This window comes from Diaporthe citri, assembly GCF_014595645.1.
Source record: "Diaporthe citri strain NFHF-8-4 chromosome Unknown scaffold_4, whole genome shotgun sequence".
Taxonomy (NCBI): domain Eukaryota; kingdom Fungi; phylum Ascomycota; class Sordariomycetes; order Diaporthales; family Diaporthaceae; genus Diaporthe; species Diaporthe citri.
The window spans coordinates 2,049,171-2,069,968 of NW_025064849.1; the positions used below are offsets into that span (position 1 = coordinate 2,049,171).

The 20,798-nt window shown below is 53.4% G+C and overlaps 6 protein-coding genes across 6 annotated transcripts; 2 read left to right on the forward strand and 4 right to left on the reverse strand.

Annotated features, from left to right (window-relative positions):
* Positions 1 to 66: 66 nt before the first annotated feature.
* Positions 67 to 1,939, reverse strand: INS49_009735 (uncharacterized protein; the record flags this gene model as incomplete). Its single annotated transcript, XM_043170463.1, has 3 exons — positions 67 to 1,648; positions 1,708 to 1,801; positions 1,876 to 1,939. 3 exons carry the CDS (start codon positions 1,937 to 1,939, stop codon positions 67 to 69), a joined length of 1,740 nt encoding a protein of 579 aa, XP_043025028.1.
* A 595-nt stretch (positions 1,940 to 2,534) lies between these two features.
* Positions 2,535 to 3,467, forward strand: INS49_009736 (uncharacterized protein; the record flags this gene model as incomplete). Its single annotated transcript, XM_043170464.1, has 3 exons — positions 2,535 to 2,754; positions 2,825 to 3,049; positions 3,121 to 3,467. The coding sequence occupies 3 exons, from the start codon at positions 2,535 to 2,537 to the stop codon at positions 3,465 to 3,467; spliced, it is 792 nt and encodes a 263-aa protein (XP_043025029.1).
* A 1,701-nt stretch (positions 3,468 to 5,168) lies between these two features.
* Positions 5,169 to 5,944, reverse strand: INS49_009737 (uncharacterized protein; the record flags this gene model as incomplete). Its single annotated transcript, XM_043170465.1, has 2 exons — positions 5,169 to 5,331; positions 5,397 to 5,944. The coding sequence occupies 2 exons, from the start codon at positions 5,942 to 5,944 to the stop codon at positions 5,169 to 5,171; spliced, it is 711 nt and encodes a 236-aa protein (XP_043025030.1).
* A 1,798-nt stretch (positions 5,945 to 7,742) lies between these two features.
* On the forward strand, positions 7,743 to 9,008 carry INS49_009738 (uncharacterized protein; the record flags this gene model as incomplete). The annotated part of the gene is made up of 4 exons (XM_043170466.1): positions 7,743 to 7,870; positions 7,942 to 8,732; positions 8,795 to 8,849; positions 8,930 to 9,008. 4 exons carry the CDS (start codon positions 7,743 to 7,745, stop codon positions 9,006 to 9,008), a joined length of 1,053 nt encoding a protein of 350 aa, XP_043025031.1.
* Positions 9,009 to 9,625: 617 nt separating this feature from the next.
* INS49_009739 (uncharacterized protein) lies at positions 9,626 to 16,116 on the reverse strand (the record flags this gene model as incomplete). The annotated part of the gene is made up of 5 exons (XM_043170467.1): positions 9,626 to 9,736; positions 9,821 to 11,701; positions 11,835 to 15,550; positions 15,788 to 15,898; positions 16,014 to 16,116. The coding sequence occupies 5 exons, from the start codon at positions 16,114 to 16,116 to the stop codon at positions 9,626 to 9,628; spliced, it is 5,922 nt and encodes a 1,973-aa protein (XP_043025032.1).
* A 1,700-nt stretch (positions 16,117 to 17,816) lies between these two features.
* Positions 17,817 to 18,714, reverse strand: INS49_009740 (uncharacterized protein; the record flags this gene model as incomplete). Its single annotated transcript, XM_043170468.1, has 4 exons — positions 17,817 to 18,062; positions 18,143 to 18,358; positions 18,431 to 18,576; positions 18,639 to 18,714. The coding sequence occupies 4 exons, from the start codon at positions 18,712 to 18,714 to the stop codon at positions 17,817 to 17,819; spliced, it is 684 nt and encodes a 227-aa protein (XP_043025033.1).
* Between the last annotated feature and the right edge of the window lie 2,084 nt (positions 18,715 to 20,798).

Genomic DNA, 20,798 nt, shown 5'->3' on the forward strand with positions numbered 1-20,798 from the left:
CGTCGCCGGCTCCTTTACTTTCTCGGCCGCGTCGGGGCTCACGCCCGGCTTCTCTGCGTCCGTCGTCTAATTCCTAAACAGCTTGAGCCCCTCCTCCTCGGCCGCGAGGTCATCATCTTCTTCATCAGAGATATCCTCCTTGAGCTGCATGCGCTGCCCGAACAGAGTCCCGAACAGCCGGTCGATGGCCTCGTCCTCCCAGGTCCGCCTATCCTCAGGCGCCATGAAGTTCTGTAGCTTCTCGTGCACCGTAAACCTCAGCTTGCGGCCCTTGCTCGCCCGCCTGTCCACCTGCTTCCGCGTCTTGGCCTCCTTGAGCGCGGTCCACCGCACTGTGGGCACGCCGTCGTTGCCCGTGGTCCCGGAGTCGGTCGTGCGCTGGTCGACGAGCTCCTTGAGCAGTATCTGGTAGAAGTCGGCGTCGTCGTAGATGCTCGGGTCCTCGCTGACCTTCTTAGCAGCCTGGAGGGGAGCGCAGGACCTGGGCACTTGGGTGCGCTGGACCAGGCGGTCCGAGTTGAGCATGTGGTCCTCGAGCACGGACACCAAGGACTGCGAGCCTTTCGCGACGCCAAGCTGACGAGTGTTCATGGTCGTCGCCTTGCTCTTGACCCTGGTGGACCACTTCTCGAGAACTGTGTTCCGCTTCTTGATGGCACGCTCCTCGGTGGCTTGCATTTCCTCCCAGAGCTCGTCGTTAGACGTAGTAGTATCAACGTCACGCTTGCGCTTGTCTCCCGCTTTCGGCTCGGGAAGCAGGCTGGCCCTGAAGCCATCGATGGCGTTCCACAGCTTGATCGCAGCCTCCTCGGCTGCCTCATAGGGCTCCTTGCCTGCGTCATCAGCCCCAGTCGCCTCGTTCAAAGAGTTGGTGGCAATGAGGCCCTTTTGGAGGCGTATTCTGAGGCTCAAGAGAGAGTCGTAGGTGCGGCGCTGTTTTCGGACTGCAGCACCCTTTTCTGCGTCCTCTTTGGCTGCCTCAGAGATGGTGGCGACCTCGGTCTTCTGGCCCTTCTGCATTGCCTCGCGCATTGCGGCACGGCTGTCCTTGGGCCCAGTGCCCTCCATCTTGACGTCTTCGTCTTCCTCTTCATCCTCGAAGCTCTCGTCTTCCTCGGAACCCTCATCTGAGCCCTCTTCGTCAGACGATTCCTCAGCTTCTCTATCGATGAGATCGTCCCCTGAGTTCAGGTCATCCAACGAATCGTCTCCTTCTGAGTCGCCTTCGGACTGAGAATCTTCCTCATCCTCGTCAATCTCGTCGTCCTCGCTCCCCGAGGTCGACATGAAATCGGCCGCGACAGCCCTTTTCGATCGCCCGTTTGTAGCAGGTTTGGAATCATTTTTGGAAGCTTTCTTGCTGTCTTTGAATGTGAAACCCTTCTTCCTGAAAGACTCCTCCTCGCCGTCCATGAAAGCCTCGTCGCTATCGATCTCACCGTCATCATCGATTATGTTGTCTCGTTCAAGGTCGGCTGTATTTGGGTCGTCGTACTCTTGGGAGTCTTCCGAGCCGCTGTCGTCGTCCTCTTCCGAGTCGCCTTCGCTGGTACCATCACTGTTATCCTCTAGGGCTGCGCGGCTGACTTTGACGCCGCTGTAATTTGGACCTAGTGCCGGGGCTTCCTTTTGGCGGAGCTTGCTCTTGCTGCAGGAATAGTCAGACCCATGTCATGTTGGGATAAGATTACTTCGAGAAGGACGTACCCAACATTGATATAGTGTTCAGTTCCTGCCAAGTCCTCGTCGGCTTCACTGTCACTTTCGTCCTCGGACGGGGGATTCGCTTCCGGGTCGTAATCTGCAAGAGATGCTGTCAGTCAAACCTGGGCGCTTGCTTGTTTGCTCCGGAAATTGGGGGCAATGAATGCATACCCTTCACAGCTTTGTCTTCGAACGCAGCGAACTTCTTCGCGCGTGCTGACTTTGTTGGCGCCATGGTTCTTGTTATGCGGGACGTTGGTTGGAGGAGTCTGGGAATTTTCAGCGGCGCAAAAATGCAACTTGAAGCTTCTGAACTTTTTAGTGGAGCCGATTCGGCAATTTGGGGTACCTGTTGGGCGGGCAGGCCCAGTGATTGGTCGCTAAAGTCGACGGACCCAAAGTCCCTTCTGGGGTCCTCGTTTAAGCGACTTGCGGCTTGCGGCTTGCACACGGCATCCCACGCTGTGAAGGTCATCATATCTACGTTCACACGTGTTAGTTCTCATTCCATATTTTCTATATCTCAGCCAGGGCTGCAAGCCAGACATGGTAGAATCCTCAGCATGATCACAGCTATTTCGTTAATCCCTCCTCCTCATTAATCTATTTTTGTGAAATTGCAGCATATTTCTGAGCCTCCTAGTTCAGTTTGTTGGCTAGATTCTGACATAAAAATGACCGTCATGACCCCAATACAACGGCGCTTCTTTAGCACCCTCCGCGCCTTACAACATGAGAACCCTCTTGTGAGATCCTTCCTCTGCTGTTCAGCTCTATGAATACTAATCAAACTTCCATAGGGTCTCCCCCGGACAGGCTCCATCCCTCGGATGCAGCGTGGCCTTCCTGAGCGGCGTCAGATCAAGGATGTTGCCAAGGTCATCGCCGTATCCTCCGCGAAGGGCGGCGTAGGGAAGAGCACCATCGCTGCGAACCTGGCCCTTTCATTTGCGAGGCTGGGCCACCGCTCGGGAATCCTGGACACAGACATCTTTGGGCCGTCGATACCCACGTTATTCAACCTCAACGAGGAGCCTCGGCTCTCCGCAAGTGCGTAGTCAAACCTTGCGGGCGCAGGGCGCAGCCACGTCGCTTCGTGTAGCTGATGACTGCGGACCAGATAATCAGCTGCTTCCCCTATCGAACTATGGGGTCAAGACCATGTCGATGGGCTACCTGGTCGGGGAGGACGCCCCTGTCGTGTGGCGCGGCATGATGGTCATGAAGGCCTTGCAGCAGCTTCTTCACGAGGTTCACTGGGGCGGTCTGGATGTGCTTGTCTTGGACTTGCCCCCAGGCACTGGTGACACGCAGTTGAGCATCACGCAACAGATCGTGCTGGATGGTAGGCCCGCCTTCACCTCCCTTCCCACCGCCCAACGGGCAGACTCGGAAACTCACAGGCTGCACACACAGGCTCAGTAATAGTGACAACACCGCACTCCCTCTCGGTGAAGGATGCGGTCAAGGGCATCAACATGTTCAAGAAGGTCAACGTGCCCCTCCTCGGCCTCGTCAACAACATGTCCCTCTTCACCTGCCCGGACTGTGGCGGCCACCACCACATCTTCGGCTCCAGCGACGGCGTGCAAAAGGTGTGCACGGAGCACGACATCGCGTTCCTCGGCGACATCCCGCTGCACCAGAACATCGGTAGCCACGCGCAGGAGGGCAAGCCGACCGTCGTGGCGGAGCCCGGGAGCGAGCGGGCTGAGGTGTTCCTGAGGATCGCGAGGGAGCTGGGTGGGAAGATTGGGCTCTAGATCTCCCGGTGGAGGGGCATGTTGTGAACTGACGACCAGTCTACTGTTTGCCTACTTTCTATGGGACCCCCACAGCCAGTGCTGTCAACTTGCGCATACTTCGTCATTACCCTCCATTCAAAGCCCCAGGGCTCCTATGATGCGATGTTGCTTGCGCCTAGCCCCAAGTGAGAGGTTACCCTGTGTTCAGTGGTGTCTTCTTTCTTGTGATATTTCATGCTGGGCCTTGATGGTGTGTGACATTGGCCTGAGCTCCCTGTCGCAAGCTGATGAAAGCCCGTTCAGTGTCTCTGTTGTGGCACGCAAGACGCTGTCTGTTGCCCGTGGTTGCTGTCGGTCGTATGCCTCAATGACATATGCAGGTGGCAGTCTTTCGTTGATCACAGATGGGCAGCAGCGAAATGCAACCCCCCAGGAAAGCTGATACAGGAAGGCAGGAGCGAAGAAAAAGGAAGCGAGGTGTGCCAAAAGGTCAAAAGAGTTCGGCCCTCGATCGGTGGGCCTACATCTCTTGTCGTCGAGCCGGGTTGTCGTACACACGCAGCGCGGAATATTTGGCCTCACCGACGGTCCCGATCGTTGCCGTAGCCGGCGCGGAATATTTGGCCTCACCAGCAGTCCTGCGGAAAATCCATTTGGTTTTTTTAATCGTTCGTTCGATCGATCGGGGAATTGAACCTGGGGCGTTCGGTCGGGAGTGGCGTGAGGGAGATGGCTTCGCAGTAGGGCGTCCCCTACCACTAGGCCATCTTCCCTGGCAGATGGTTTGCGATGGAAGTTTAAATGGCCTGGTCTGCTGGTTTGTTTGCGTGGAGGGGCAAGTGAATCACTGGGGTGATGGGATGGAAGGGTTCGTGACGCGTTCGTGGGCGCGCTTGCGGTGGTGGTGGGTTTGCAGACGAGGCGGGCGACGAGCTTCCAACCCTCAGCTTGGACATCCAGGTTCGAGGGTTGTCACAGCACAGACACAAGGAGCACAATATCCACGATGCGTTGCTTCCTCTCGGGGGTCCCCGTGGCTTGATCTATGTGATGGTGTCTTTGTCAGGCAGGTGCTACCACATGTACCCGTTGCCTTGGTGATGTGTTTACAGGCCGACTCATGGACAGGACGACGCGTGTTGGCTTTCCCGCACGCGCTTCGCAATCGCAGAGGAGATATCTGTTACAAACACAGTATTCGTGTCCATATATACTTGTTACTGGACAGGCCGGACGGCATGTGCTCACTACGGGAGGCGAGCACCAGGCTTGGTGTCCACTATCACGCTACAGATGATACATGGCCCAGAGGCAGTGGAGCATTTCTCATGACACCTCTTCGGCACATATAACGCTCGAGGACCTTTGCGGTCCAGCTAGTGATATCAAAGCGGACGAGCGGCTCGCTAGCCCTCACCCGAATATTGACTTCATAACAATCTCAGTATAAGTGGTCTCATATACAGATAAAACAACAAGACTTTGAATGAAATCAGCCGCCATGGGAAAAGTTGCTACCACGAGACCAAATCTCAAAAAGCTGCGACGCTGGCCCGTCTCATCATGGGCGCAACGAAAAAGGAAGAGCACCAGCCTGTGAAGAGAAGGATAGCTCTTATGGACCAATTACTCCCGGTCGCCATCGTCTCACATCATTTGAACGCCGTGCCGTCATTCTGTCTGTCTGCCCGCCCATCTGTCTGTCCATCTGCCACCCATTCAAGCCGTCTTCTTCCATATCGCCACCAGACCGATCAGACTGCTGACGGTGCCGGCAATACCGACGATGCCGTCGTCAAGGTTGACCCAGCCGAGTGCCGAGGTAGGAATGGTCAGATCGCACAAGTCGGAGATGAGCTGCAATTGGCTGGCAGACCGCTCACTGTGATAAAGGTTAGCCATATCTCAACAACCAGATAAGAAAAATGGCGAGGCAGAAACACTTACATTGCTATCCGCTTGCTCTCCACAACGCCCTCGCCCTCCTTCTTATCGACCTTTGCCTCGCGCTGCTTGAGCTGGTACAGCGTATAAGTCTGTGCGACAACGGAGCTGATCAGGCCCATGGCCCAGAACCGGAATGCCTCGCGCTGGAGCCTCTTGGTGGACTCGCTCTTGCGAATCCCCGCGGCGTCCAGCACGGTGGCCATGTCGAGGGATAGGTAACCGGCATAGCCGAGCTGGCGGGCGACGGCGGTGTAGCGCAGCACCGGGTCGAGGGTGCCGGCCTTGGCGTCCGCTGCGGCGGCGGCGGCGCGCAGGTGCTCGACGTTCTTGCCGACGCGCATGAGCTTGCGCGTCAGGCCGAACTGCTTCTTGACGGCGTCCCAGGGGGCGATCTCGCCGGGGGCGCCGTTGGTGCGGAACAGGTACCAGGCGTAGAAGCGCGCGAAGTACTGCAGGGTGCGCAGGACCTTGTCGCGGCCGGCGGTGGTGGCGACGAAGCGCAGGTAGTGGGCCACGCTGGGGTGGTAGATGGCGGCGTCGGCGACCATTGTGGCGGTTTGTGTGTTTGTGACTGTCTGAGTGATCGTTCGTGGGTTATTCGGCGAGGTTCGTGAGTTGGTGACGCTGCGCAGATCGGATGTCACGAGGGCGTGAGGTTGAGGACGGTTCTACAGAAACAGTGGGGATGAGAGAGGGGACGGGCTGGACGGAATGTCGTCGTCAATCACAGCTGAACGGACACACAATGTGAGCAACAGGTTGATTAGACTGTAACCAGAATCGAGTCACTTCGAGGAAGACAACTCGCGTCGCGAGGCGTAAGTGGGAGTAGAGCTCTGATGAAAAAGAAGACGCCGTGAATTGTCCGCATTGGCATCGGCAACGGCGTCCAACGGGTCAGTCGCACGCGTGCGTTGGCGCATGTGCCGAGGTCAAAGTCGGCGATTTTGGCACTGACTGAGTCTGACAGGCGCCGATGGCGCACAAACCCGAACCCTGGCGTGCGGGATGAGAGAGACTGTCTAGTCTGTAGCATGAAGCAAGAGTTTAAGACTAGAGACCAGTGCTGCTACAGTCTCGAGACGAGCATGTGAAATTGCTGGTACAACCTTGGGTGACGTCTGTGGATGGACATCCCTGGTTGACAATCTCCTATGGAACGGTTTTGGTTGGTCTGCAGGGTAATCTGTAGAGTAAATGAGAGGTGATGTTGACCTGTCTTGATTCGTTCTTGTCACTGATCCTGGGAGCTGTTCATGTACTAAACGGAGGTATCTGGCGTGCAAGTAGATTGTCTTCGCAGTAGATGGGTGGTATGCAGCTACGATGAGGTCGACAGCGTCCCGGGAAAATTGTCTTGCATCAATGTTGTGTCAATGGACAAAGGGGTGAACCCGTCGGGCCCAGTCGAAGGCGGGACCCACACCGTGCTTGGGAGCCACGGAGAGCCACAGCGCGCCCCCGCATTCCTCCGCCTGGGCCGTTCTGAACCGTCTGGAGCGTCAGTGTGGAGAAATCGTATCTTGACATGCAGCTGGGGCAGATCAGGCCGATCAAGCTGACAGCGACCCGGCTGCCCGGCTTCCCTTCGGAATCGGAAACGGAAACGGAAACGGAAAAGCTTCTTTGCTCCAATTAAACGTCACTGCTGCGTACCGTTTACCCCATGGCCGCCACTGTGCCGAAAGCACGGCAACGTCAACGTCCCTTCTGCTGTCCTGGCCGTCTGGATGTCCCGGCCCAGTGAGGGGCACAGGTGGGCGTGGAGGTTGCCCCTCCTCCTCATGGGCATGGGCAAGAGGGATGGATGTGCATACTGCCGCACCTACATACCCATCCCGATTACACCTAGGTACCCTGCCCCTCGTAGCCGAAGCCGACGAAGGGGCCCCTCCGGCCGTGTCATTATCGTGAGTCCCTTCGTGGCTAGAAATTGATCTGATCTGCTCTGGCCTGCGCTGGCCTGTCGCCCGTCTCCTTCCTTCCTGCTCCTTCTCTTCTCCTCTTGCACAATACATCCTACCCTGTCTCGAAACATATTGCAACCCATCCTCTCTACCTAGCACACCCTAGAACCGGACACAACGACACCCTCATCTTCACCTTCACTCTCACACTCCACAGCAAGCTCCTTCTCTCTGCGAGCCATCTATATACCCGGCTATTCAAGGCTGTCGTGATACGGCCCATAGCTTCCTTCAACTCTGTTTCAGGCCCTGCCCCCACGTGCTCACCATCCCGCGACCAATCCATCTGCTCCCTTCTGCTCAGTTCTCAAGCAGTCTGCTTGATAGCCGCTAGACTCTTGTTCTGTTCTCTGTGTCTCTTGCTGTCCTTCCCACCACAATGTCTGCACAATTAACATCCAATGGCACCGGCAGCGAGGCCGAGACCATTAACACCAACATTGTCACTCTCACACGCTTCTTGACCGAAGAGCAGGTCAAGGTCAAGGAGGCAACCGGAGACTTCACGTATGTGCCCCCATCCAACACATCCAGCCACTGCTCCCCAGTCAACTGACTATATTTACCCTCTTGGCCAGCCTGCTTTGCCACGCCCTGCAATTCTCCTTCAAGTCAATCGCATACTACATCCGAAGAGCAACCCTCGTGAACCTGACAGGTCTGGCCGGCTCCTCCAACACTACCGGCGACGACCAGAAGAAGCTCGATGTCATCTCCAACGACCTCTTCATCGCCGCAATGCGCTCCTCGGGCAAGTGCGCATTACTGGTCTCCGAGGAGGAGGAGAACGTCATATACTTCAAGGAGAACAAGAACGCCCGCTACGCCGTCGCCTGCGACCCCATCGACGGCTCCTCCAACCTGGACGCCGGTGTCTCGGTCGGCACCATCTTCGCCGTCCACAAGCTGGCCGAGGGCTCCACGGGCACCAAGGAGGACATCCTGAAGCCGGGCACGGAGCTGGTCGCCGCCGGCTTCACCATGTACGGCGCTTCAGCCCAGCTGGTCATCACCATGAAGGGCGGCGGCGTCAACGGCTTCACCCTCGACAACGGCGTCGGCGAGTTCATCCTGACCCACCCCAACATGCGCCTGCCCAAGCAGCGCGCCATCTACTCCGTCAACGAGGGTAACTCGCTCTACTGGGAGGACAACGTCAAGGGCTACTTCGAGTCGCTCAAGCAGCCCCAGGGCGACGACGCCAAGGGCAAGCCCTACAGCGCCCGGTACATCGGATCCATGGTTGCCGACGCCTACCGAACGCTGTTGTACGGCGGAATCTTTGCCTACCCCGCGGACAAGAAGGCCCCCAAGGGCAAGCTGAGAATTCTGTACGAGTGTGCGCCGATGGCCATGGTCTTTGAGAACGGTAGGCTCTTGAAAAATTCCCACGTGCGTTTTCGTGACCATTCGATGCTGACAACATCGCAGCCGGCGGACAAGCCGTCAACTCGAAAATGGACCGCATGTTGGAAGTTGTCCCTGAGTACATACCCCTCTCCTCTCCTCCCACCTTGTCCAATTTTCCCCCTTCACATTGAGGCATGTTTCTGACAGCCACCGCAGGGATATCCACGACAAGTCAGGAATCTTCATGGGCAGCTGGGATGAGGTCGAGAAGGTCAAGCAGTTCCACAAATCATAAGATACCCGAACGGATAGGCGCTCTGTCACTCTCACTCTTTGGGCTCGGAAGTATCATGGAGGAGCAAAAACGGCGTTGCTGCTTGCTTGCGCTGCTGTCACGATTACCCGGTTGGATGAGGGACCAGATTGGCAACGGTCATAAAGTGCATAGCTGTGTATCTACACGAATAATACCATGAAAAAAGTAAACGCGAAGCAAAGCATTGCACCGATTATACAGCGATGGGATGCTGTGTGCATATGTATCTTCTAAACAACGGCACTCGGGATGCGTTAGGCCTATGCGCCTCATAAATTACACTTGTCGACTGGGCAGTTATTTGGAGCATTAAGCTTGTCTTGTGTGACTATCTAAAACTATCTGCTGAGAAAGTGACATTTGTCTTGCCACTTGTGTAGAGGCGGAATCCCCCTTTCTTTTCGTCTCGTCTTTCTAAGACGGTTTCGTCCCTGCCAGTATTTTCTCATATCCCGTCTCGCCCGCAATGTGTCCCGCAGCCATTACCTGAGAGCCATGGGTAAAAGTCAAAGACGTAAATGAATACCATGCTCGCTCGCTCGCCTGTCCACCTCAAGGGTGGACCACCATATTCGACGGAATTCCCTTTCATCCAATCATCCACGCCCGACCATGACGTCCCTGTAATACGCAAAGGCCAGCTCGTTCGAGTACTTCAAGTACGCATCCTCCGTGAGCGGCAGGCCGAGGACCTGGTTGAGTGAGGTCTGCAATAAAGGATCTGGTCAGCATGGTGCCATCGAAGATTCATACGGGGGAAAAGAGGAAAAAGATTGGGATCGTGAACGTACCTCGCCCTTCTTAGCCAGCTCAACAACCACCTTGGCCACCTCGCTCGCCATGTCCGCGACGGCCGCGACCTCCAGCACATCCGCGTCCTGCCTGACCTGGACGCTCTCGTGCAGCGCCGGCAGGCCCGCCATCAGGCCCTCGACCACGCGCGGCGGCACGGCGGCCGCCGAGCCGTGCTCGACGTGTCGGACGAGCTCGATGAAGTCGCGGTAGATCCTGCCGCCGAAGTTCCAGTCCGGCACGAACCTGGCCGCGTCGTCGCCGAACTCGGACAGCAGGTCGTCCAGGCCGTCCCAGTCGCGCTCGATGATCGCCGAAGGCGCGACCTGCTTGGTGAAGGTCTTGTGGGCCTCGGCGTAGCTGCCCGCCCGCAGCAGGTACACGACCTCCTGCCTGGGGTTGCCCTTGACGCTGCGCATGTACAGCGCCTTGGCCTGCCACACCCACTCCGCGGGGATCTTGAAGGTCTGCGTGAGCGTCGCGAAGTCCTCGCTCTGCTCGCTTCCAATCAGCTGGGCGTGATGGGAGAGGTGCTCCTGGATCGCCTTGGCTCGAGCCGCAGGGTTGGTCAGGTGCAGGAGGACGAAGACGGCTTCGAGCCAGTGACCATCGTTGGTCAGCTGCCACGCGAACGTCAGAGTCGCAGCGTCAGCCTTATCGTCCGCGTCGCGTCCGAATGAGACCTTGCCGGTGTTGACAAGAGCCTGGCCCAGCTGCCAGCACAGGCGGTTGTCCAGAGGGGATAGTTGCGAGTTCTCGGGCCGGAGGATGTCGGCCAGATCAATCTCCTTGTCGGCATACAGCTTCAGTAATCCCCACAGTAGATCCTCGCGCAGGTCCTTGTCAGGGTCATCCCATAAGGCAGAGATACCTTGCTCGGCGAACCATGGCTGAGGCCTCGGCTCCTTGTCTTGCTGGATGTCGTCGGCAAAAGAGTGGATTGCTTCGACGACATCATCGGCTGAGGTGATTGCGTACCATAGACGAAGCCCGAATGCCTGCTTCCAGTCCAAGCCGAATCGTTGTGAGAGCACGAATGACTCCATCCGATTCTCCATGGCCCCCTTAGTTCCCTCGACGGCGCAGACGTTACCTCCGAGTAATTCATAAATGGCACGAATTGGCTCAGTGAACTCGGACAGAACGTTGACCTCACGCCATTCCTTGACCTGTTCCCGCATGTCTTGCATGAGCTGGTCACTGGTCCCAATGAGTGAGACCAGCGTTGCCAACCGGAAGTTCTTGCCATCAAGCAGGTGCTTGCAAGCGTCTGGGATCTGGTGGCCGGATAGGGACGCGATGGCCTTATCCTCGGGGGATCGAGCCATGCCGACAGCTTTGTTAGACGCCTCTTCGACAGTGTTCTGCCAGAACTTGGAGAGGTTACGTCGGCGAGCCTGACGCAGCCCAGACGGTGGAACTCTGTTTCCATCGACGTCGGTAACTTGATCGAAGAGGATGCTGGCGAGGTCCCAGACCATCTTCTCGTGGGCGTTGGCCGGGTTCTGCAGGTCCTGCCCGTGGAAAAAGGCCGTCAACGTGCTAATCGGTCCCAGCGACACGGTGGGGACGTTGTCGACGAGGTTGACACGGGTCAAAGCCATTTGATTGGCCAGTGACTTTGGCGACGTCTCGTTGGAGAATTTCGCAAACCGAATATCGCGATGCTCAGAGACGATGTTGAGCTTACCCATAGCCATGATGCCGTCCTTCTCGAGAGCTCGCCTGGATGATCTGGTGATGGTCTTTGGCGTGGTAGAGATGACCAGGGTGCCATCCGGGCCCCAGCTTGGGCGGAGGGTGTCGTGGAAGGCTTTGTCGGCAGGATCCATATTGGCTTCGTCCTCCTCGCCAGTCTTGTCTTGTCTCTTGTATGGCCACTAGAAAAAGGGAAAGTCTTAGTACGAAGCACATTTTATTAAAGTCAATGCATATGAATAAATACAAAACGTCCACAACCACCATCCAAACCCATGCGTGAAAAGCAATCTAACAGACAGATGTGGTACCGACCTTGAATCCTGACGTGGGAATGGGAGCCGGCGCAGATCGAGCCGGCGCCTTGGGCTTCTCGAACAACGAGTTCATGAGCTCAATGCTCGTGGCAAATCCACGGCCATCCGGCACGGCTCTTGGCTTTGCCTGCGCAGCATCCTGTCGTATACTGGCTTTCAGGTCCTCATAGGTCTCTTCCTCATTGATGGCTTTCAACGCAGCGCGATCTCGCTTTGCTGGGCCGATGGTTTTCTGGAGCATGTCCATCCAGTCATCCCCATCGGCGACCTGAAGCTTGAAAGGCGTGTTCGAGTCCTTGATAGCGCGCATTCTGGCCCTCATGATGCCGCCAGGCGTCTCCTGGTACTCGGCCATCGATCCATGGTAAGGCGAGTCGTAATCTGGCTCCGCGGCTTGATGATACCCCAGGTAAGCACTCGTATCTTGTGCCTCGGGTAGAGCATGCTCTTCGTCCATTATTTCATCCTCGTGGTGTTCTAAGGCTTTGGACAGAGAGCCCGCGGAGCGGTTAGATAAAAAAGACTGCTCGTTGGCGTCGGCCATATCCTCTTCGTCGTCGGAAACAGCACCTGTGTAGTCGAAAGCGCCAGGAAGGGCGCGTCGCTTCCGCCTAAACTCAAAAGTGTCCTCAGGCTCAGCGGAAGGGTGCTCATGCTCCACATGAAAAGATGACACGGGTGGCGCAGGAAGGTCGGCATCCTCCGGGGCGACCTCAGCGAGAGTATCGCCTTCAGTGTCTTCCTCGTCATAGTCGAGGCCGTAGGTAGTGAAGTGCTCGACCTCGAAGGTCCACACCCCAGTTTCCGCGTTGTAGTCGATGAATTTCGTGTCGGGGATCTTCTTGAGGCGCTCGACATGCTTGTTGAACGCACGGCCGGACTTCTCAGCGATTGGTGTCCGCTTGTCCCGGCCACGCGGCCAGGAGTGCTCCAGAGAGATCTCAGAGGGTACGTTCAAGCCCTTGCCCACTGGGGGCTTCTTCGCAGCGACTGGGTAAACCGTGCAAGACCGGGTCTCCAGGACAACGACGTTTCCTGGAATCTCATCCAGGTCGATATTGGTGAGGTCAACAGGTGTCTTGAATTGTACCTGTCCAACGTTCTCCCGACCAACAGTAAAGTTGGGTACCTGAGCTCGCTGCACACGGTTCATCTTCAAAATTTCGTCCTTGGAAGGACTCAGCCAATAAGCTCCGGCTTCTTTGCTCGGAGAAGAGGTGGCGTTCTGGGGTGCAGGTGCAGAGGAAGGCTCCTCGTGCACAACTGCCAGTTCGTTGCCCTTGGCCTGTTCCATCTCAGGCTGGGCATCCGGGCTCTTCGAACCACCATTGGCTGTAAGGTTACCTCCATTTGTTGGGCGGATGAAGCCCAGATCCTGAGCAGAGGCAGTAGGGGTTCCCGGTGCGCCATCAAGCGTGCCATTCTCGGACGCGTCAAGGCTCGTATCGAAACTAACCCGTTTGGGGAGCTTGCGGGGACCATTGGGTAACTCTGCGGGCTGCTTATCTCTGGAGGGAGAAGAGAACAGATCGAGGCGCAAGGACTTGTCAATGTTCAATTTCTTCAAGCCTGCGCTGCCGTAGGGGCGAGTTCCCATGCTGGATGAGAACGAGCCCGGCGTCAGGATACTATCCTCGGCATTGAAACTCTTGCGCAGGTTGCTCGAGGAAACACTCTTGCTGAGGGACCGATTCAGATTCCCTGTACCAAGCAGACTCTGTCCGAACCCACCAGGTGTGCTACCTGCACTTGATGGTGTAGCTGGGGAGCCGTAGGTACTGTAAGAGAAGCCAAAGCCCCGCTTGACTGGAGTATTAAACCTGGTGGAAGATCCAGGGTTCAGCTTCCACATGGGGAGAATAGAGCCCTTGCGCTCCTTCTTCTTGCCGGACAATGGCGTTGCAAGGGGCCCGGGGTTCTGCGCCTCTCCATTCCCAAGACCCGAAAAGAGGGACGGTGTGCCGTAGGCATTGACGTCGCCAATGCTAGCAGTCAATGCTTGGGGAGCCGCCTGATTGTTCTGAGAGTTGTTGAAAAGAGAGCCTCCCAGGACGGAATTCTGTTGTGGCTGTTGAGCTGTCGACTGTCCGAAGAGACCGCCCCCCGGTTGTTGTGCAGGTTGTGTTCCGAAGAGACCACCGCCAGTAGATTGTCCTGTTTGGCCGAAGAGGGATGGCTTTTGTTGGCTCTGGGCGTTGTTCAAGGTTCCAAACAACGATGTGGGCGCACCCTGCTGCTGCTGCGTCTGGTTGTTGGATCCCAGGCCGCCGAAGAGACCACCTCCAGCCTGTCCAGTCTGTCCAGCGGTGCTATTCCCGAAGAGGCCACCAGTTGCCGGTTTGTTGCCCTGTCCAAACAAGCCACCACCGCTTTGCTGCTGGTTGTTGGTCTGACCGAATGCACCTGCGTTGGTGGTGGTGTTGTTCCCGAATAGACCTCCTCCAGCGCTTTGCTGAGTGCCGGTGTTGCCGAAGAGCCCTCCAGTAGTGGCTGCAGGCTTGTTCTGGCCTCCAAACAGGCCGCCACCGGCCGGCTGTTGGTTGTTCTGCCCAAAACCACCGGCGCCGAAGCCAGTGGACTGGGGCTGCTGCTGGTTGGTGTTGCCAAAAAGACCACCGCCGGTGTTGGTTTGTTGCGTGTTCGTATTCCCGAAGAGGCCACCGCCTGTATTCGCGGTGTTGTTCTGACCGAAGCCTGTGCCGGTCCCGGTGTTGGAGCCAAAGCCAGTGCCCGTCGTGGCGCCCCCGAATCCCCCGAATCCGGTTGTGGTAGCAGGCTTGTTCTGGTTGTTGGTGCCGAACAAGCCGCCGCCGGTATTTCCGGTACCGAAGCCACCCGTGGCAGTGTTCGTGGTTCCGAAGCCACCTGAGGTAGCACCTGTAGAACCAAATAGTCCGCCGGTCTGCGCTGGCTGAGTCGTCGTGGTTGAGTTGCCAAATAGAGACCCGCCTGTCGCAGGTTTAGACTGTCCAAAAAGACCACCACCGGTCGCAACGGCACCGAACCCGCCCGTGTTCGTCGTATTGCCGAAGCCGGTCGTAGCCGCGTTATTTTGGGTGTTGCCAAAGAGGCCGCCGGTGGTGTTGGCGGCTCCGAAGCCTGTGTTCTGAGTAGCATTGTTGCCGAAGCTCCCTCCACCAAACCCGGAGGTTGTGCCAAAGGCGCCGCTACCGCCTGCTGGGCCGTTGCCGTATTGCCGACCCTGAGTATAGTCTGCCATCCTGAGTTCTTCGGCCGAGAACTTCTTGTATGGCTCTTGGAACAAAATGTTCTGGAAAGAGTTCTGTGCGGTGCTGTTGGGCTCCTTCTCAAGATAGGGGGAGAAAGCCAGGACAGCAGTTCCAGGGGGCTCTCCGACATTCGTGCCTATTCCGGGATTGTTGGTCGCACCTCCGAACGCACTGGTGGTGTTGCCGCCTGTGCCGAACCCACCACCACCTCCGAACATTGAAGTCCCAGTGCCGGTTGTGGTATTCGCCCCGCCGCCGAAAGGAGTTGACGTCTTGTTGGCGCCGAACAGGGAGTTGGTGCCTCCACCACCGAATGGCGAAGAAGTGGCAGCAGTGTTGGTTCCAAATCCACCTCCTCCAAAACCAGTACCGCCTGTCGTTGCCGTCGTTGAGCCGAAGAGTCCGCCTCCTGCTCCGGATGTAGCGGCACCAAACGCGGGTTTTGCGGCACCGAATCCTGTGTTGCTTGACGTGCCAAAAGCGCCTGTGACGAAGAAGTTGTTAGCAAAACAAGACTGTCTCAAAGCAGTCCAACATGTAGGTCAGCACAAGCCGGCGGCGTTAGAGATAGAGAAATCCCTGAAAGAGGGTTGACAATGAGGCGAGACACTTCGAAAAGACGCCTGGCGCATTCCACGGTAGTGCGGTGAGTCCGCCTAGGACCACATCGACCAGTGAAACGCGGCGCTCGCAGCGTTCAAAGGAAAGTGATGTATCATACCCCCAGTGTTGCCAAAGCCACCTGTGGTGCCTCCTCCACCAAAGAGGCCGCCCCCGGTGTTGGTTGTCTGCGCCGGCGCCCCAAACGCAGGAGTGCTGGATGATCCGAAGGCTGGTAGTTGGGGACATCGTGTCAGCCGAGGCGGGTGAAGGTTGAGGCCTGGCGCAGGAGCAAGAAGAAAAAGGACACGAAAATCACTGCGAGAAAATAAGATGAACGAACGTACCGGAGGTCGTGTTGTTGGTGTTTGCCCCAAAGCCGCCGCCGCCGAAGGTATTACTGCTCTGGGTATTCTGGCCGAAGCCACCACCGCCAAATCCGAAAGACATGTTGGAGATGGTCGGGGTTGTGGTAGCCCTGCCAGGCACAGATGGATGCGAAGGGTGGGATGATCAAGGGCGCGAGGGCCGTTGCCGTGGATCGCGCGCCGAACGCGTCAAGGTGACGAAGGCGCGACACGGCTGGGCCCAAGTCGCAGTCGGCAATCGAAATACAGTTATCGGTCGCGACGTTTGGGTGGGACCACGGGTGCTTCGCGCGATCGCGGTCGGTGCTCGAGCTTTGCTCTGCTCAGGAGGAGGTTGGGGTGAGGTCGAGGATGGGACGGGTGGGAGTTTTTTTTTCTTCAGTTGCAGGGGAACATGAGGAAAGCAGATCTCCGGTAAAGAAACAAAGGAGCTGACCGTCCTTAAAAGGTGACGAGGACAGACAGAAATGCAAGACTCGCCAGAATCAAAAAGAAAATGAAGCCATCTGAAGGCCGCCGCGGACAGGGTGATTGAGGGTTGGTGACAGCTCCTTTGCAAGCTTCCTCTCGGGTGGTGGTGCGGCGTGGAAAAAAAGCGGTGCTTGCTGGGAGTGACTGGGGGCGACATCAGTTCAGGCCAGTGGGCAGGCAGTCGGTTCACTCAGGTAGGCGCGAGCAGCCGACTCCTGGGCTCTAAAAGGGCCCAGCCACTGTGCCTGGACCACCAGTATGAGCCAATCATGGACGCTTGCAGTCCTGCACCGCTGCTGCCTCCCGGTGGATTAGTCAGTCTGGCCATAACAGGCCAGATTCATTGGTCAATCCCACCGGATAGGTCCCTCCTCGATTCTGCCTCGGGGGCTCCAGACTGTGAATACATGTCACAAATGTCACAAATCGTATCAGATGACCAACACTGCCTTTGTAAAGCAGGACAATGGGACAGAGTGAGTCAATGCCAGCCTCCAACAGGATAGGTGGCCGAGAGAGAGAAGGTCCAGGCTGCTGCTGTCCCGAGAAAATGCTGTCACATGACACCAGATGTCGGCTATTTTGGAAACGGTCAGCGTCCATGAAGATCACTCCCTGGCCCCTGTGGACTGCACTTTCAGGAACCGGAGATGCTTGCTCCCCATGAAGTTGTTGGCACAAATCCTCAAGAGGAAAGTTTACCATTCCGAAGCCAGCAAGAGGTTTGAATTGATTTATGAAGGTTGCCCAGGGACTTCCGCATGGGATGGAATGCATTCCGGAACTCGAGCAGTTTACCCGAGCCGGCAGCACAGAATTATTGAATGTCCATGTGATCTCTGTTGGAAGGTGCGAGGGTCGTATGCCCATACGCTAACGCTAGCCTACAAATAGGCTCCTTCTGAGCGTTCGATAGCGGGAGACTTCTCTCCTTAACACTCAACAATCAACTATCGTTTGCTTAATTGCTTCATCAATCTCTTCCTCGACAACCATGCTACACAAGCAGTGCTAGGCTTACTTTTCATCAGGCCTCTTGGTCACTTCAACTTTCCGTTTGGCGCAGACAACAGTTTATTGACATATAATTTGCCAAAAAGTGCAGTCAAAAGGCAGAGGGAGTGATATTGCCGGCGCAATGGATAAGTTGTTGGAATTGATCCCAAAACGACGGCTACCAACTGGACACTTGCACGTTCCCGTCAACGCACCCACATACCAGTTCACTTGAATCATAGCATCACTCGCTTCCCATAACCCTCTTACACCAGACTGGCCAATAATTCTTCCAGTTTTTGGCCATTTTTCATCTTAGACACCCAAGGACTGCTGGACGTAGTTGATCAGCAGCGGCGAGATTCTTGACTGGATCAGCCTATCACCCTGCTCGTTTGGATGGACGCCATCTCTCAGCATGGAAGTTGTGAAGCCAGTGTAACAGTCCGCGATGACTATGGGGGACTCCGTGCTGTTCAGGCCAGCAGCCCAGGAAGGGATGGCATCGTTAATGGAGACGATGGCGTTGTTGTTGAAGGAGAGCGGAATGACCTTGTCAACCTACCATGTGGGTGAGAATTGTTAGATGTGGCTCGTATGCGAAATCACCACCGCAGCACAGAACCATGGGGCATGCTTACGATAAACTTGGCCTTCGGGTTGTTCGCGCGGACGGTCTGCACAATCTTGGTGTAGGCAGCGGTGATCTGGGCAGCAGTATTACCCCGGGTGACATCGTTTGTGCCCAGCATGAACATGACAATGTCAGCTGGCGTGTTCTTGATCCAGTTGGCGATGTAGTTGTTGGCAATATCAATGGCCAGCCAGCCCGAGTGACCCTCGTTGTGCTGATCCCACTATTATGATCAAGGTCAGCCATATACGAAGACACCCTTCGTCCACAGTGTATTCAGGGAAGATAGACCCACGTTCGCCGTTGTAGGCTTGCAGTTCTGGGGGTTGCTGTTTTGCGATCCGACATACTGCACGCGGCTCGACAAGTTGGCAGCCGCGAGATCGTCCCAGACATAGGCGCGCCAGCATGTGATCTCCGTGATGCTGTCTCCCAAGGGCACTGCGACGTTGTGAGTAACTGAACACGTCTATATCACTCAGTATCCATGAGATTAGACTCACTGATGCGCAGTTTGCTCTGAGCAAAGCCACAGCTAAGAAGGGCCGAGGCTGCCAACAGAATCTTGGGGAGTTGCATGTCGTTCACCTAAATTGAGTGGCCTTGAATTGCGGGTCAAGAATCAGACACTGGGAATCTAAATTCTGGAAGACGAGAGTAATTGTCGCAAATGCCAAGTCTGTGTGCTTGGAGGGAGATTCAAAAGAATTTGTATAAAGTTTTCTATCTTCTTTATCACTAATTTGGAGAGCATTCAAATCTACGGCTGATCTGCAGGAAACGCAACTGGCGAGAATGGAAACCAAGATGCAGAAGAGTCTGATCAATTTACCCCTGGATTTTGATAACTTCTCGAGCACGGCAAGGAAAGTATGCAGCCGTGTTGGCGGGACAGTCCTTTCCCGGTGACATTCAAAAGACTTTGGTAAATTAGGCTGAAGTGGGTTGGCATGCGGCACTGCAATAAGACTGGCACCAAGGTCGTATCCGCGTCTTCGGTTTCGTTTCTCCTGCATCTTACTATGGCAGGTCGTCTTAGCATCTCTTTATGACGGCTTATAGGCTGAGTCAGCGTACGCCCACCTAGCTTTTACAATACGCCTACCTAGCTTTTAGCGTTGGCTTACCTAGTATAAGGAAATTGGCTGCATGTATTAATAAAATATAGGTATACCTTGGGAGCTAGCTTTTTAAAACTGCAGCTACCCCATTACTTTATTATATTTACCCTGCTATTCTTTACGTAATGTATTTAATTTACGTTTATTATATTAATATAAGGCGTAAAAAAAAATTTTATAACTTTAAGTTAGCTTACTTACTTTATTATTACCTACTTTATATAATATTTAACTTACCTTATAACTTTATTATAAAATTACTTTTTGCTTATTTATTTATATATTTAATTAACCTACTTATAAAATGACGTTTATTTCTTTTCATTTCCTTAAATTAATTATTTTATAGCCCTTATCTTTAAATACCATTTCATTATTAATACCCTTAAACTTAACCTTAGCATAATTATAAATAATTAAGATAATAACTTAAAAATAATAATTTAAATATTTAAAATATTTATAATATATTATCTTTATCCTTTAAAGCAATTATAAATATTTCTTAAATATAGCTTATAAAATTGCATTTAAATTTAAGTAACTTCGCTATTTATTTATTAAAATGCAATTTAATAACTATGGTCCTTATATTAATATTTATAGGGTAAAGCATAATCTTTATCTTTAAAATGCATTTAATATTTAAATTAAGCTATATAGATATATAGTTATGATTGTATGAATTAAAAAAAACTTATCTTATTATTAAATTATTATTAAATATATATTTAATGGCAAAGTAAAGTATCGCAGCAAAAGAGCAAATAAAACTATAAATAAGTTTATTAATAACTTTAAATAGCAAGTTAAAGAAGCAATAGTAACTAGGTAAAAAAGGTTAAAAAAGCTATTAGTTTTATATAAAATAAATTGCTTATTTAACTTTATAATTAAGGAAAATATAAGCACTTTAAGTAAATATACTTAATTATATATTTTATATATATTTATTAAAATATATAGGTCTTTTTTATATTATAAAGACCTTTTCCTTATATAACCATTTAGTATTTAAAACCCCTAAAAACATTCCTTTATTAAAACTACCCTTTTACCTTACCATTAAGAATAATGTAATATTTAGCTATAATAATATTTATTAAGTACCTTTATTATTTACTTTCTTTACATAATCTTATATAAGTAAATAACCTTTAAGAATATTAATAATTAACGCAAATTACTTAATAATTAAAATATTAAGGGCTAGCCATTAATTAAACGCCTTATTAATAATTTAATTAAAAATAGCTATTTAGTTAATCTATTAATTAATATAAAATATTAGGTTAAGTATATTATATTTTATTTTATAAAAGCAATATAATTTAAAAGCTTTAATAACCCTCTCTTTCTTATTATAAATGCTACTTATAATATTAATTAATATGAATTATTACTTATTTATATAATTAGGATAATACCTTAGCAATGCTTATATACTTATTTATTAACCTTAATAAGTAGTTAAATAACTAAGGATTTTATTTAAATGTTTAAGATATTAAAAAGCCATAGAGTTAATTATAACCTTTAAAT